A 15,342-nucleotide genomic window follows, 5' to 3' on the forward strand; every position below is an offset into this window, starting at 1 on the left:
ATTGAGACGATCGCAGGCACATTTATTTGCCAAGACAGCCTTTGAAGAGGTTGAAAGTGAGATTGAAAGAAATACCAGAGCACAAACCAGCGGTGCATTTAGCGAACTGACGAGCTCAAATCTACCGTCTCGCTTACACCCTATTCTTGCTCTTTCTATACTGAGTGTCTATGAATACTGCCAAAGAGGGAGTATTTCACGAATGCGCAGTCGTGCAAACGAAGCAGTGACTGCTGCGATGGATTTATCGCTTCATACCCTTGACGAAAGATCAACAGAGGCAGAGCGTCGGACATGGTGGAGTACTGTGAGTCCATTTCAACCAATCCGCATTTATTCATTTGCTTACGAGGTTATCAAGATGCTGGTGCTTTACCTATCATCTATTGATCTGCAAATAGTGGGTCATCCGGAACGAGAAAGGGCTCTCTATTTCAACTCTGCTGAATTATACCAGTATCCGATCATATCAATATCCGATCCAAGGATAATCACTCCGTTCCCATCATTCCAGGGCTCAACTGAGGTACCGAATCCTAGTTCACCAGTCATGTGGTGTTTCTTTAGGGGTTATCCTTGATCGTTCCTTTTGCTAACCTCATCCTAGCTGTGGTCATTTGTTTTAGAAACCGAACAGTCGTTGATTTCTGTTCTGCAAACTTTCAACGGTTATATTGGAAAGTTCCCTACCAGCACTTTAAGATCGGAGTCTCCGGAGAAGATTATCCAATTGGACTCACATCTATCAAGCTTAAGCAAAAGGTCGGCTTGCCTCATACAGCCTACATCAAGAGGACTCGGAAGTGCCGACGTCATTGCTTCACAGAATATGCGATCTATATCAACGCTTTTCATTGATTGGTGAGCTGAACACAAATTCGAAACTCTACTACTACTAGGAGTAGTAGTATTCTATCTTTCTGTGCTAGTATGCTAACAACTCAACTTCAACCTAAGTGCTCGTATTCGGCTTCATCGAGCCCGTGCTTTCAAAGAAATTCCCATGTTTCTTGGAAAATACTGTGGTCTTGCCTCAATTGATGATGAGAGAGGCCCCAACACCGGTTTCGACTCGCCACAATCACAGTATTTTGATTCATTCTTCCCTTTCAGTGAAGAAGCTTCATCTCTAATATGCCTCAGGTCCGCGTTGGCCATGTCTCGTGGACTTGAAAGCCTCTCGTTGACCAGACCAAGTCGGGGTGGTTCTCAATCTCAATTTATAGATCAAGACAAAAGTTCAGCAGAGAATGGCGTAGTTCCGTTCTTACTGCCATTCTTTGTATGCACTGTCATGCAGAGCTCATATGTGTTGCTCATGTGCCATTATCGGCTGCGGGCTGCATTGGTATCCAGAAATATTGCGTCTTGTCACTATCTTCTCAATAACCCAGCAGCAGATTCAGAGGTTCAAGAGGTTGAGAGATTGATGCGGGAGATTCGTCAGGGACTTGAGTCAATCATTGACGCTTTGAGAGGGGCTAAAATGTTCGAAGGCGTGGGTGGTATGAGCAAAGAGATTCATATTGCGTGTCAGTCGGCCGTGATGGGTCGTTGATAATTTGCCGAATAGATTGTAATTAATTAGATTCTTGTTCATGTTCGACTGAAAATACCTGCATCTGTGGAGTCGGATTGAACCTTGCCAAATACCAAGGCCTGACTCTGCTGTGAGGGCTATAAATTTAATAGCAGTTAAGAACAGCAGTTTTTAATGATTGGTTTCTTTTTCCAATATAGCATATGATACATCATTCACAAAGAGCTTGGAACCCCTGGAGTAAATCCCTCTTCAAATCACCGGCATCCTCAACACCACAGCTGATGCGCAGAAGCTTGGTATCGCATTTGGAGTCACTCATAGCCCTCCATTCAATCAAGCTCTCCACATCACCCAAGCTAGTTGCATGTTGGAAAATATGCAGCTTGCTTGGAAATCTCTTTGCCTGATCCGGAGTTTTCAGCCATATCGCGAAGACGGGACCGAACCCTCCAGCCATCTGCCTCTTCAACCATCCATCTTCAACATCTTCCTTCTGCAACGAAGCGTGCCGAATAGAGTCGACCACCTGACCAACCACTGAGCAAGGATTCTGAATCTCCTCGTCGATCCACCTGACAAGGCTTTCGGCGTTTTCGGACTGTCTCTTCACCCGGAGTTCAAGAGTTCGCAGGGAGCGAAGACCCAGCCAGCCTTCCAGATTTCCCATCACATTCCCCATGACAAGTCTCGCTGAATACAACTGGTCAATCCAACCTTGACGCACACGTTCAGGGTGAACCACCAAAATACCACACATCATATCGGAATGTCCTCCGATATACTTCGTTCCACTGTGTAGAACAATGTCCGCGCCAAACTGCAATGGATATTGCAAGGGCGGAGGCGCAAATGTTGCGTCCACAGTGAGGAATGCCCCCGCAGCACGAGCCTTCGCACTGTAATAGCTGAGATTACGTGCTTCGCCTGTTGGATTGAGGGGTGTCTCAATATGAACAATGTCCCCAGGGCCAAGCTGATCGAGTTGTTCAAGGGGGAGCTTTTCCACGCCTGTCAGCTTGGTCATCAGATCGATGTTCCCATGAACACCATGATATCCATCGCCGATGAAAACACGCTTCGGATTCAGCAAGACCATTATTGCGTGGAAAGCGGCGAGGCCGGTGGAGTATGTCATGATCCCTCCATGAAATAGATCTTTGAGAACTGTCTCGAACCGATTGCTGTTAGGTGCGGTATAGCGTGAATAGACAAATGATTCTAGAGTATCAGGCTATCAAACCAGTCAGAGATTTTCATAAAAAGCGAGTAGATATACTGACATCTTTGTTTTCGCCTGGAACCAACTGGTCCGGGTCTCTTGCGTATCTGTAATTCACAGCGACGTGTATTGCAGGGGCAATGGCTCGATGGGAGCTGACAAAGTCATCCGCGTGTATGGCCCGAGTCGACATTACCATTTTGGGAAGAGTCTCAGCGAGGTCGTTCGCCGCTAGAGTGCGAGAAGTCATGTTTGTTTTCTGCTCGGAGGTCATCCTGTTTGAAACGACTGTGGGTGCGAAATAAAATTGAATGAAATCGTCCAATTTATTTACAGAAAAGAAACTTGACGAAAAAGATGTGCCTAGGTATGGAGTGAGTCAAAATCACACTTTGCGGATAGAACGCCGCTTCTTATGATATTCTGACTACATTCGCTCCACTATTCTGAAGTGATCCGTGTTCAAAAGTCGTATCCACGATGCACCATGATGCTGTTCCGAAGTGCTGTATTTTTAATTTCTTTCCTGTGCCAATACCAGCCCACAGGGTTACTAAATAGGGAATGTGGCGTGGATATCTACATTTTGATAATACGGTTCGCCGGTTGAAACCCGGGAGGCCGAAAATTACTCCGACAGCGGCTCCCTATTGGTACAGAAACCACCAACTGCGAAATCGTCAAAGGTTCTCTCTATTTACTAAGCTCGCATCTATAATTGAGGCGATAAAGTAGTAGTAATCATTAGCTGACGTAGGATTGTCTACTGGCAGTATATGAAAACAAAGATCCTAAGTTCAAGCAAATTTCAAAACCTAGATGCATCGCTTTATGATCTATTAAGTAACATCCTTATCAAACCGAGTTCGGCAAAGCGATTACCGCTTGACCAATAGAGAAGCATAGCTTGACAACCCCAGTTGTGATGATGATCATTCTTCCCCACGTCTCTCCCAACGAACAGTCGATGGCTTCATTGGCCGAGAAAACAGGGACTTCATAGACATTAGTTCGACAGAATCACAATAGCCAGACGTAAGAAAGAGAAGACATACCGAATAATCCGTCTCAGGAACACCGTCCCTATCATTTGGATTATAGAACCGAAAGTTCCGCACCATCGTGGCAACAATAACCGTCAAATTCAAATAAGCAAATTTCTCCCCAATGCACCTATGACGACCAGCACCGAAGGGAAGATAGGGACTCTTCGTCCCCTTCGAAACAACGCCGTATCCGTAGTCAATAGTCTCGCCGTCATCTTCGGCCTCAATGCGCGATTCCCACCGGTGCGGATCCCAGGTCATTGCGTTGCGGAAGTGTTTGTCATCGCGGGTGGTAACACCCGGCGAAGCAAGAAGGGTGTGACTAGTCGGCACGACGAATCTGGTTCCGGGGACAGGGAGCGGATTCTTAACCTTGCGCATGAGGGTGTGGATGGAGTTGTGGATGCGCAGCGTCTCCTTGATGACGTTCTGGTGGAGGGGGAGTTTGTCCATATCCTCGTAGCTCAATGGGGGAAGTTCGGAACCAAAGGCATCGAGCTGTTCGCGGTATAGCTTTTCTGTCATTCCAGGCTGCGAGGCGAGGCGGAGGAAGATCCAGCAACTTATTGATGACGATTGGTGCTGGCCGGCCATGAGGAGGGTAATCATCATGTGGGCTATCTCCTTGTCTGGGATTGGGGTGCCGTCGCGGTAGACGCTGCGCATTAGGTTCCAGATCATGTCTTGAGACTGGTCTCCCTCGGACGTGGTGGATTCGCGGCGGGCTTGGATGATTTCCAGGTAGATTTCGCGCATGCGGGCATGGGCGAAGTCTCGCTTGCGGTTGTGAGGGAGAGGGGCCCAGGGCAGCATGAAGTTGATCGGGTTGAAGCCTAGATCCAGGTCGTGGTAGAGACTGGCGAACTCGGCGGTCAACTTGGTGCGGACTTCATCGCCTTGTAAGGTGCGGCCGGCTGTGAAGATGGTGATTTCGGCCATCGCGGCGCTGAGATCGACGATGCCTGTCTTGCCTTTGAATTTTCCGGAGGTTTTGATGTATTGGTTGACTTCTTCTTCGATCAGGGGAACGTAGGATTCTAGGGCGGCTTGGCTCAGTCCGAATTTGATGAACTGGGTTGAGAATGAGTTAGCTCTTATGATCAACTTCATGGAATTCAGGATAGCGATCATGTAATTACTTTCTTCTGCTCCATTAACTTGGAGTTCGGGCAATCGTATACCACATCAGTGCCGAAGACAGGAGTTGTCAACTTTCCGTAAACCTCCTCAGCGTTGACATCCTTCAATTTTCCATTCAGGATGAATTCATTGCCTTCCGTGCCGAGATACACAGTGGTCTTCTTGCCCAGGAGTATGAATGTGAATATATCGCCGTACTATGTTCGTCTATCAGTGATCCGAAGTTCAAGAAATGAGAATATCAGAATGTCCATTCACGCATACCTTTTCACGACAGGAGAAGAAGAACTTATAAGGATCCATGCCATACGGAATAGTGCTTCCAACGAGGGGAAACCAGTGAAACACAACTGGAGGTTCATTGCGATTGTAGAGGAACAATTGGTTGAACACATTCAGAACGACGGAAATAAAGACGATCCCAACTGCATAGCAGGAGATGCGGGCGATTTGGCCGACGACAAGAGGAGCAAGAACCTCCATGATGCTTTGCAAAGAGTGACAACACAGCGAATTGGAATGAGAACTTGAAGTTGAATATGTATACAAGGACAAATCAGCAGGGGATGATTGGCCATTACTCAGCTCAGGGTTAGGTAGTCACGCCATGGTCGATCCCCCGGAAGACTGGGGTGCCGTGCCAAGGCTGGGGCCAAATAGAATGTTGCAATTACAATTAGCGCATGCCCTAGAGGATAAACAGATATGTCCATGATTGATAGTGAACGCTTTCAAGAAAAAAATAGGAGCAAAGAAAAGAGAACCGCCAGAGAAATGTCAACGCCCGGGGAATTGCAAGCAAAAATGTCATCAACGTAAAAAATAGGTTGTGGTGGCCATTATCCAGACGTAGCAACTTCTCGACTTTCCCACATGCGACGAATCATCATATCGGTTTGATTGACTTGTGGGTAGACTTCGGTATCTTGCTCTCCGGTCAGGCCATGCACAGCCTCGTCGGATGTAGAAAGAATTCGGTGGGAGGGGTGAGATGATTTGGTTGCCTGGATCGCGTCGGTGGACTCGCTCTGAGTGGCCGGATCTTCCGATGTGGAGGATTGTGGGTCACGTAGCTGCGACTTCGATTCCGAACTAGATCCAAGCCGACTGGGGCGTTTGCCAGTCTGAAGCAGGGGCAACGAGGGGGCCGATTTGATAGGTTTTCCGAGGGCTGATGCCTTGGATGCACGAGCGATGTTACGCAGTCGGTTGAAGCTATCACCCGTGGGTGATTGGAATCGTCGTACTGCTGTCAGCTCCAAAGCTACCTTCTCATATGCTTTGCGAGTTTGTCGCGATTCATTGTCATGGCCAATAGCCCCAGTGCGAGCCCCGCCGTTGATGCCTCTGCTGACATCGAAGGTAACAGTGCCAGGGCGTACTTGGCTTACTGCCATATCCATGGCAGTAGATGACGTAGCTTTGGCCACTCCATGGTTCTCGGGAGGAGAGTCGTTTAGGGTAGCTGTGCGTTGGAGCCATAGCTTCTGTTGAGTCCGTGAAGGCAAGTCGACGCCGAGTGGTCGAGCTGGAGACGCTGCTGCTTTTGTAGCGCCGCGGTTTGGAGATGGGGGTGTTTGTGGGTGGTAGTGAGGGAGGAATGAGGAGGGGGTATTCGGGTCGGAATCAGTTCGCGATGATGCTTGGTTGGCAGTTTTGTTGCTAACAATGAATCTGGAAACGCCGCCCTCCATCGAAGATGAGGTAGCGTGGGGTTGGCTACCAAGCGTCATGGCCAGCCCAGGGTTGGATGTAGAGAATGTCCGTCGAGTGCTTTCCTGGGCCAGGTTCACGGAGGCACTGCGCGACGCGGGATCCTTGGCCGACGGCTTGGCCATCGCAGAGATCGAGGACATAGCTGGCGGAGCTTTCGCAGAGTGGGTTGGACTCAATAAGCGGTTCGCGATATCGCCCTGGTCAGCAGACTGGTCAAGGTCCTGTGAATCGGCTTCCTGCTCCTCCACGTCTTCGTCTTCGTCCTCGTCTTCTTCGTCTGGATCGGACTGGTCGCGTACAAATTTATTTGTGATCGATTCTGGGAGACTGGTAGCGCGAGAGATTTGCGGGTACGGTCGCTTCACAAAAGTAAGGGGATCGACAAGGACTTGGTTGTTGTTCTCGAGGCTGGGGTTCGAGGGCGCGACCGAGTTGCGCCTCGTACTTTCGGGTGATTGCGTGGTGTCTTCCCACTCAGCGTCGTCGTTGAGATCATCGCCTAACTCAAATCCAACCGACTTCTTCTTGCCGGCGCTCAATAGCGGGCGATCGGTTACGAGGGCCTTCTTACTCACGGTCCCACCTGAGTTGGCACGTCTTAGAACGGGAGTCGAGTTATTTCTTTTCATCGAGTTCTTCGGATGATCTTCCAGCACCCCGTCCCAACGTACATGCCCCTTGTCCTTGGGGCTACCCACAGGAGTTGCCGGGGCAGACTTCTTGCGATGGTGGTTTCGACCGGTCGCCTCAGGAGCAAGTTGAAAGAGCTTCAGTTTGCTCAGATTCTTCCCGAGCGAGGGATTTCTATGATGATTTCGGTGACCGCCCACGACATGTGCGCGATGTGGCTTATGGTGTACAGGATGTACAAGGGCCTTATTGGTGTGCGACTCGGACAGGTCGCCGGTGGTATTGGTCCGCGTGACTACTGCATGCGAGGAGACCGCTCGACGAGCGAGACCGGGGCGCTTGACGGGGGAAGAGGTGTTGTTTGGCATGGCGGCAAAGATCCCAAAAGGGCGGCGGGTAATCAGCGATGTACACTGGGCGTCGAAAGGGGATTGGCCGAGGCGATGAGGAGGTACCACCGCAGATGGACGTGCAGGCGAAAAAGCAATGAAGACTCAATAATGAAACGCAGGGGGGGAGGATATTACACCGCCCCGGTCGAATCCATGTGTGCAACAAGAGGTAAGTGACAGTAAGGTCGAATCGAATGGTGGGGGTAGAGGATGGAGGATGGAGAAGGAAGAACTCGAAGTTGGAGGTCGGCGGGTGAGGTTGAGGGCCGAGGGCGATCTCGCCGCTCGCGGACCGGAGGGGGGGCAACGCGGGTATTATTCCCAACGTCCGGTTGGACGAGGTCGACAGTTTCTACCTTACAAAAAGTGGAGAACACTTTTGGAGAATACTTTGGGGGGAACTCATTTGGGGTGTCAGGGATCAACACCTGCTTTCCAAAGCTACAGACTCCATTGAGATTTAGGTACAATTTGCAAGAAAGATAGGCCTTAGGTATCATCAGGTAAAAGCGAAATAATCAAAGACACGGGGAACAATGGAAACGCCCGAACAAACAAAATGCTATAGTTCAATCAAGCTCTCCTCCACCCGTGCGGATTGCTGCTTCTGGTTTACTTCCGAATATTGTCCTGGTTGGCCCGTTGGTACCTGCGGGTATGCAGACGGCACCGTACTGGCCTGCTGCGGCTGATAATAGTAGGACTGAGGTGGATGTCCGCTTGGATGTTGGTGAGTAGCCGGTGGCACGGTGGAATATGTCGGTGTTTGGACTTGCTCGGGGGAGTGTGGCCCTGGCGCATTAGACTGGTATTGTGAATCTCGCCGCAGTAAAGGTGATGGTTGTTGGTATGGAGTATCGGATTGCTGCGGTTCCTGATCCTGTTGGGACGCATAGTACTGTGCCGGTCCACCGTAACCAGTTGCAACAGCATCATTGTTGGGGGGTGCACTGGGCGGAGGAGACCCCAATGACGGATAGGGATTTTGACCCCAGGTGGATTCACTCCCAGGGGCTGCATATTGTGAGTGTGGCGGATACGAAGGACTTGTGACACCCGCAGGAGGGGCGTCATATCCACTCAAATTCGTCTGGGATGGTGGTGCATATGTTGGGCCAGCTGGACCAGTCGCGTCTGGTGCGTTACCATAATAAAAGTTTTCTGCTCCAGATTTGCCATTTGGAACCTGAGAGGGCAAGCCAGTCATGTTGGGGTACGGAGCTACACTGGGCACGGCGCCGTAACCGAGGTTTTGCTGGGAATATGCACTCGAAAGACGCTCCTCCAGCATTCGATCATAATATCGAACGACAGTGGATAGTTTCGAATGGAGATCAAGTAATGTGTCATGTTTGCTCATCGTCTCTCCGTAGCTTCGAGCTAGCTTGGGCCGAAGAGCTCCGATGCTGTCGTAAAGTTCCTGGATCTGAGGCTCGCGAAGGATGGTACCCCGGGGTTGGTGCTGCAGTCGATCGACAAGTGTTGAAAAGAGATGAATGTTTTCAGCTTCTACAGCGCTGAGTTCGTAGGGATTTTGCACAGCCGGCTTTGGGGTACCTGACGAGTCGCGCGAGGCAGAATTCGGCGGTGGATTGTTCTTCAATGCTGCGGCGTGGTTCTGCTTGTGTTGCTCCATGTCTTGGAGGGACGCTTCGATCGCCGCCTTCAGGTCGGCATCCTCCTCTTCGACATTGCTAGGTCCTGGAGCCGGCGCCGCAGCCTCGGTCGTAGTTGCGGTCGTGGTCGTCGGCTGGGGGGCGTTCCCGGTCTGAGGCACATATCCCGAGGGCCCTCTCCCTTCTGCTTCTTCCAAGCTCATTTGTAGCGCTCGACGGAGGTCATCGTCAAAGCTGGTATCTGCTTTAGCACCGCGGGGCTCCATCGTGTTGGATTTGGTGATGGAGTTATTCTTATATGTCGATCGGTCTGATAAACCTGCTGGGGCGAAAGACTTTGATGTGAGTTTCGTATAGCATCCGTCGTCGACTCGCACGGGCTCAAGGATTCCAAGATGAGGTAGGGGGGATGGTCTTGCTGGAGCATTGGGCGTCGAAGACATTTCCACAGTTTCTGCAATGATGCTTTCGGTTCATGAAACTGAATGCCGTGCGGCATCGCATACAAACATCGGAGTCGATCCACTCGGGTGGCTGATCATCATAGTGATTAGTTTTGATACTCTCCTGGTCATAGAATGACCAAGTCCAGACTTACCGCATTGCTTTCCAACATGCTCCCGCTCAATTCGGTCTTCGGTGGGAAGCGGAATCCCTCATTCTGTAGTTTGCGATATGTCTCCCCCACATACATCAGATCCATTCGGCCCTGGGCTGCCATTGCCCAGTCCTGTATAAGCTCCAAAGCTTTGCGTTGAACATCCGAGTTCAGAGGAGCGCCTTCGGCCTTCATCAATGACACCAAGTTGTCCATAAACTCGCGGGATGCGATCTCGGCGAGGAAGTGGGTTCCTCCATTCTTAACACATGTATCGGTCAACTATTCGGGGATATTTGATTAGATTTAATCTAAGGCAAGATTCACAAATTCGTCAAATGGGTGCGACCAACCTTTAATGTCGCCAGCTGGATATTGGGGTTCCTGTTCTCTAAGCGGCGCTTCAAGGATCTCATAGCATCTTTAGGTTGAACACTTTTAGATCGCACCATGTCCGAGATTTCCAAATTGAGTGCGATATCTTCCCTGGGAATTGGTCAGTTTATTTCCATGCTAGATGATGGCTAGCAGATCATGGGCAACGGTCAGGCAGAAGGCAGAAGGCAGAAGGAACGGAAGCTGACAGCCACGTACAGAGAGGAAGCGGTGGCCCGCTCGATCTGCTCATCGAGAGGCGACGTTGAAGAAAACCAGCCTGCCATATTGAAAGCGGATTGGGAGCAGGGAGATCTGAGTAGATCTGGGGATGGAGGAGGTTGAATGTTGATGAGGGGGAGCTCCGGAGTGATTATTGACTAAGCTTCCAGCTTGGCTGCGTCATCGGCGGTGAGCCCTTTCTATTATTACCGTACGGAGCATCCGTACCTATACCTAGATTACATAGGCACTGCTCGGTCTCCGCTGTGTACTGCCACTTCCCCAGACGACCCCGTGCCTGGTCCTTTCTTTGCGAGACCTTGTCTTTGGCTTTCACACCTTCTTTCTATCTTGAGACCCTGTCCCTCGTTTTTTGCTCCTTTCTCCTAAATATGTGCTGAACCTTTTTCATATCCTCAACGTTGTTTCGATCATGCCCACCGATGCGGCGACCCTCCCCTCTCCACCGGACATACCACCGTGGAAGGGCGGCACCCGTCCTTACTCGGTGGGGGGCAACTTACATTCCAAAGGCCAGGTCACCGGACTTGACTCCTATCAGAATGGTAATGGCATTACCCGACCGATATTTCCAAATATCAAAGACCTTCAGGACCAAGCTGCTTTGTTGAACGTAAATGAAACCACTCCAGTAAGTACATCACATCCCACCCCATCCCATCCCATTCCATCATTCACTATGGGGCATGCGAATGCCCGCGGCGGGGACAACCTGCTCACCTGATCCACAGCTCGAGGTCCTCCTTGGAACCGCCGCCGAAGCAATCGATCTCGCCAAGAAACTTGCAGACTCTCAACCTGACCAGGCTTATGTCCAATATTTGCGTGCCTCCGAAATCACCGTGAATACGATTCCTCACCATCCTGATTATCGATCAACAACCCTCCCGCACCCTGGATGGCACAAGGAATTTGCGGGTCTGATGATGGTACGTCAGCTTCGGATTTCAATCATGTATCTACCTAGGCTGACACGAATTAGGCCGTGCGAACGAAGCAGGCGACCATGGATACCATTAAACAGGAAATTCTCGAGGATAATATCCGCACCAAAGTACAGCCCGCCGGAACATATACGATGACTTCTCCCGGCCAGAGCGACTCGACCACTCCCCGGGGTCGCGAGAATCGCAATTCCGGGACCAATTCAATGCGAATGCCGAGTCCGACACAGTTCCAGTCTCAGCCAATTTCAGATCCTCGGGCACAAACAAAGAGAAACTCGGTCCCCGCCGAGGACATATTGGCGCAGCGCTTTGCGAAACTTAGAGCATCACAATCCCACGACATTAGACCAGATTCTAGCGTGCACGCTACTCATCCTTCTTCGGGGCCTGCAGGCCAGGCTTCCGCATACACCGCATACTCTTCCAATACTCCCCAGTCAAACTACGGTGCTTCTCAAGGTCCGCCGACTCGTCGTCCACTAGGCCCTCGGAGCATGGGACCGTCAACTCACGTCCCGACTGTCCCTCCCAAGCTTCCTCTCGCAACGTCCCTCCCGCGTGCCCCCGATCCCACCTACAGCCCGATATACACGGTTCCCTCGCAGCCTCCGCCTAACCCCCCGCGGACCTCCACCGAGAGCACACGATCAATCACTCAGCGATACTCACATTTCAGCAATTCTCCTCATGGGAGTCCCAGTCGCGGGTTCGACGACAGCCCCTATCGATCTCGAACGCCCAGCGGCGTCCATTCTGCGCGCGAAACACGGAGCAATTCTCCCGACTTGCCTTATGCCACTGCTATAACGGCGCAAAGTCTCCTGGAATATCTTAAAAATTTCAATGTGTTGCTGGTCGATGTCCGCTCTCGGGACCAGTTCGACAATGGCCACATTTATGCCAAATCAATTATCTGTATTGAACCTGTCTCTTTGAAAGAGAATGTCTCGGCAGAAGAGCTTGAGGACCGACTGGTAGTGTCTCCGGAATACGAATTGTCTCTGTTCGAACGGCGGAATGAATTCGACCTCATCGTTTATTACGATCAAAATACCACCTCGGTCAGCTATCTCGCAGGCTCGCCCGTTGGGACATCAGCGCCACACCTGCGAGCTCTTTATGACACACTCTATGAATTCAATGAATACAAACCACTCAAGGCAGGGCGTCCCCCGGCGCTTCTCCTTGGTGGCTTAGATGCGTGGATTGACATCCTTGGCCAACAATCTCTGGCCACGTCCTCAACTGCCGCTGTGATGGGATCAATCCAGAACAAGCGACCCATTTTCAGGCCTGGTCGTCCACTAGGACGGGTTCCCACCATAGCCAGCGCCAATTCAAGCTTGGAGGTTCGCAAGAGGAGACTCCGCGACTACACACCGTTAAACTCGGAGGAATTGTCGGCTTGGATGGAAAAGTCCAAGAACGAGGAGATTGACACAAGCCACTATCTTGAGGAGGAGCCGCTCACAGAGGAACCGCAAGAGGAGTCTATTGCGGAAGCACCCATCCCATTTGTGCACAACTATGAAGATTTCCTTCGCCGATTCCCAGAACCACACCATGTGCAGCAATCTATGACACGCCCCGAATCGAGGCCGGCTCCTCCGATGCAAAGTTTCCCAGCTCCTGTTCCATCAACTCCATCAAGGCCCCCTCCTGCAGTCCCGCGTCCGAGCTATAGTGGCGTGTCAGAAGGCCGGCAAATTCAACCTCATCTAGAAAGACAGAATTCGGCAACACGCACGGCTTTATATATGTCGAACTCGCTTCTCCGTCGCCTTAAATTGCCACGAACCGGCCTCACCAATTTTGGTGTGACCTGTTATATGAATTCCACGATTCAATGCCTCAGCGCGACTTCCATCATGAGCAAATTCTTCATCGACAATCGGTTTCGAGGTTATGTGCAGAAGAATTGGAAGGGGTCCCAAGGTGTGATGCCGGGACTATACGCAAACCTTATCCGGTCGCTGTGGAAAGACGACGTGGAGGTCATCATGCCAAGTTCCTTCCGAAACTTCTGTGGCCGATTGAACCGAGAATGGGCGATCGATCGTCAGCAAGACGCGAAGGAGTTTTTCGATTTTGTGGTAGACTGTCTGCACGAGGATCTCAATGTTAATTGGCAGCGGACCCCATTGCGACCGTTGACCTTCCCGGAGGAGATGCAGCGAGAGCGTATGCCAGTTCAAAAGGTTTCTCGGATTGAATGGGATCGATACTGTCATCGGGAGGAGTCTTTCATCTCGTCGCTGTTTGCCGGACAGCACGCTAGTCGACTCCGCTGCACGACCTGTCGTCAAACATCGACCACGTATGAGGCGTTTTACAGTATCAGTGTGGAAATTCCACCGACGGGCAGTGCCGATATCTACCAATGTCTCCGCAGTTACTGCAAAGAGGAGATGCTGAGCGGCGACGAGGTTTGGAAATGTCCACACTGCAAGTGCAAGCGCATGGCGACCAAGCAGATCTTCATTACGCGGGCACCGCAGATCTTAGTGGTCCATTTTAAACGCTTTTCCGCCTCGAAGACGCAAAGCGCCCGTAAAATCCACACACCGATCGAATTCCCCCTTCACGGCTTACGAATGGATGAGTTCTTGATATCCCATGGAGCTTCGGTACCCCCGCCAGACATGGCAGCGCCGCCACCGATGGGAGCAACGGACCCCCCGTTTACTTACGATGCATTTGCGGTTCTACGTCATCTTGGATCGTCGATGGGCAGTGGGCACTACATCTCACTGGTGCGGGATGCAGAGCGACACTGTTGGCGGCGATTTGACGATGAGCGGGCGGGCGACTTCAACCCGCGCGATCTCCGGGCCCGCGACCGGCTGCAGAATGAGCAAGCATATATTGTGTTTTATGAGCGAGTCCCAGCGAAATGAGCGAGTTCAAGTTCCACATTATGTGGTGTTTTGTTTTCTTTTGTTTTCTCTCTTTCTATCTTTACTTTTTGTGGTCTTGGCATGCCCAGGTTACTTCCTCCTTGCATAGTATGAGTGTCTTTTTGTTCCAAGGTTTTTCTTGTTTTTTTTTGTTTTTTTTTGCATGTCACGATAGTCACGAATTGGATAGAACGGGCACTAGGCCAACGAGGGGTCGAGGTATATATCATACACATTCACAATTTCTGCATTAGTATCTGCATTAAATTCCGCAGGGATTAACCATGATTCATATGTACGGAGTACAGAGTCTACGGAGTATACAGACTACGGGTACTCCGTACTCAGTACGGCTTGGCAAAGTCAGTAATTCCACAGGGTTCCGCACTATAGACCGATTGCACTACCCGGGGCGAGCAATACCCGAGGGCCCGGGTAATGGCCACAATACTTGAGTCCAGTAGTCGGTCAAGACTTAATATGGGTCTGACGATTGGCTTCGCTCCTATTGGACTGTCATGGCGCATCTCCCGAGGGATGTGCCTTTGCCTTGGGCATTACTCCGTACCATTACCCCAGGTTGCCACTCGTGGCTATCTCCTGTATACTTGACATTCAAGTGAATCCCATTTTCTACTGTATCATTACTACGTTGCTGAAATTCTTGAGTTCTTTCCCTCCCAGCTCTCTGTGTAACACACCCTTATCATATGCGCCGAGGCTCGAATAAGCGGCCGCTGATTCGTCCAATGGCAATTGCACGGGGGTGTGTCATTCTTTCGCCAGAGCGCCAATTTTACAGCGTACTATGTGCAAGGCCAATATAGAAAATGATAGCAAATAGCATGTTAATCTGCGGGGTACCGGTAATACCAGACCCCCCTCAATCAATCGGGTGGCAGCCACGGCAAAGATGAGTACCTAGAGTACGGAGTACTAGTAATGGTCAAATAATCTGCGGCCCACTGCGCGGAGAGACC

At 50.8% G+C, this 15,342-nt stretch overlaps 5 protein-coding genes across 5 annotated transcripts; 1 reads left to right on the forward strand and 4 right to left on the reverse strand.

The window, feature by feature from the left end:
* Positions 1-1,751: 1,751 nt before the first annotated feature.
* Positions 1,752-3,036, reverse strand: N7533_005191 (uncharacterized protein; the record flags this gene model as incomplete). The annotated part of the gene is made up of 2 exons (XM_057101841.1): positions 1,752-2,774; positions 2,824-3,036. The coding sequence occupies 2 exons, from the start codon at positions 3,034-3,036 to the stop codon at positions 1,752-1,754; spliced, it is 1,236 nt and encodes a 411-aa protein (XP_056961471.1).
* A 658-nt stretch (positions 3,037-3,694) lies between these two features.
* On the reverse strand, positions 3,695-5,431 carry N7533_005192 (cytochrome P450; the record flags this gene model as incomplete). The annotated part of the gene is made up of 4 exons (XM_057101842.1): positions 3,695-3,757; positions 3,818-4,879; positions 4,948-5,145; positions 5,213-5,431. 4 exons carry the CDS (start codon positions 5,429-5,431, stop codon positions 3,695-3,697), a joined length of 1,542 nt encoding a protein of 513 aa, XP_056961472.1.
* A 356-nt stretch (positions 5,432-5,787) lies between these two features.
* N7533_005193 (uncharacterized protein) lies at positions 5,788-7,662 on the reverse strand (the record flags this gene model as incomplete). The annotated part of the gene is made up of 1 exon (XM_057101843.1): positions 5,788-7,662. One exon carries the CDS (start codon positions 7,660-7,662, stop codon positions 5,788-5,790), a length of 1,875 nt encoding a protein of 624 aa, XP_056961473.1.
* A 586-nt stretch (positions 7,663-8,248) lies between these two features.
* Positions 8,249-10,562, reverse strand: vps27 (ESCRT-0 subunit protein VPS27; the record flags this gene model as incomplete). Its single annotated transcript, XM_057101844.1, has 5 exons — positions 8,249-9,756; positions 9,785-9,836; positions 9,901-10,182; positions 10,254-10,386; positions 10,495-10,562. 5 exons carry the CDS (start codon positions 10,560-10,562, stop codon positions 8,249-8,251), a joined length of 2,043 nt encoding a protein of 680 aa, XP_056961474.1.
* A 368-nt stretch (positions 10,563-10,930) lies between these two features.
* On the forward strand, positions 10,931-14,362 carry N7533_005195 (putative ubiquitin C-terminal hydrolase; the record flags this gene model as incomplete). The annotated part of the gene is made up of 3 exons (XM_057101845.1): positions 10,931-11,149; positions 11,250-11,447; positions 11,501-14,362. The coding sequence occupies 3 exons, from the start codon at positions 10,931-10,933 to the stop codon at positions 14,360-14,362; spliced, it is 3,279 nt and encodes a 1,092-aa protein (XP_056961475.1).
* Between the last annotated feature and the right edge of the window lie 980 nt (positions 14,363-15,342).

This window comes from Penicillium manginii (assembly GCF_028828005.1).
Source record: "Penicillium manginii strain IBT 31320 chromosome Unknown utg000004l:1.0-7231830.0:1.0-7236170.0, whole genome shotgun sequence".
Lineage (NCBI taxonomy): Eukaryota > Fungi > Ascomycota > Eurotiomycetes > Eurotiales > Aspergillaceae > Penicillium > Penicillium manginii.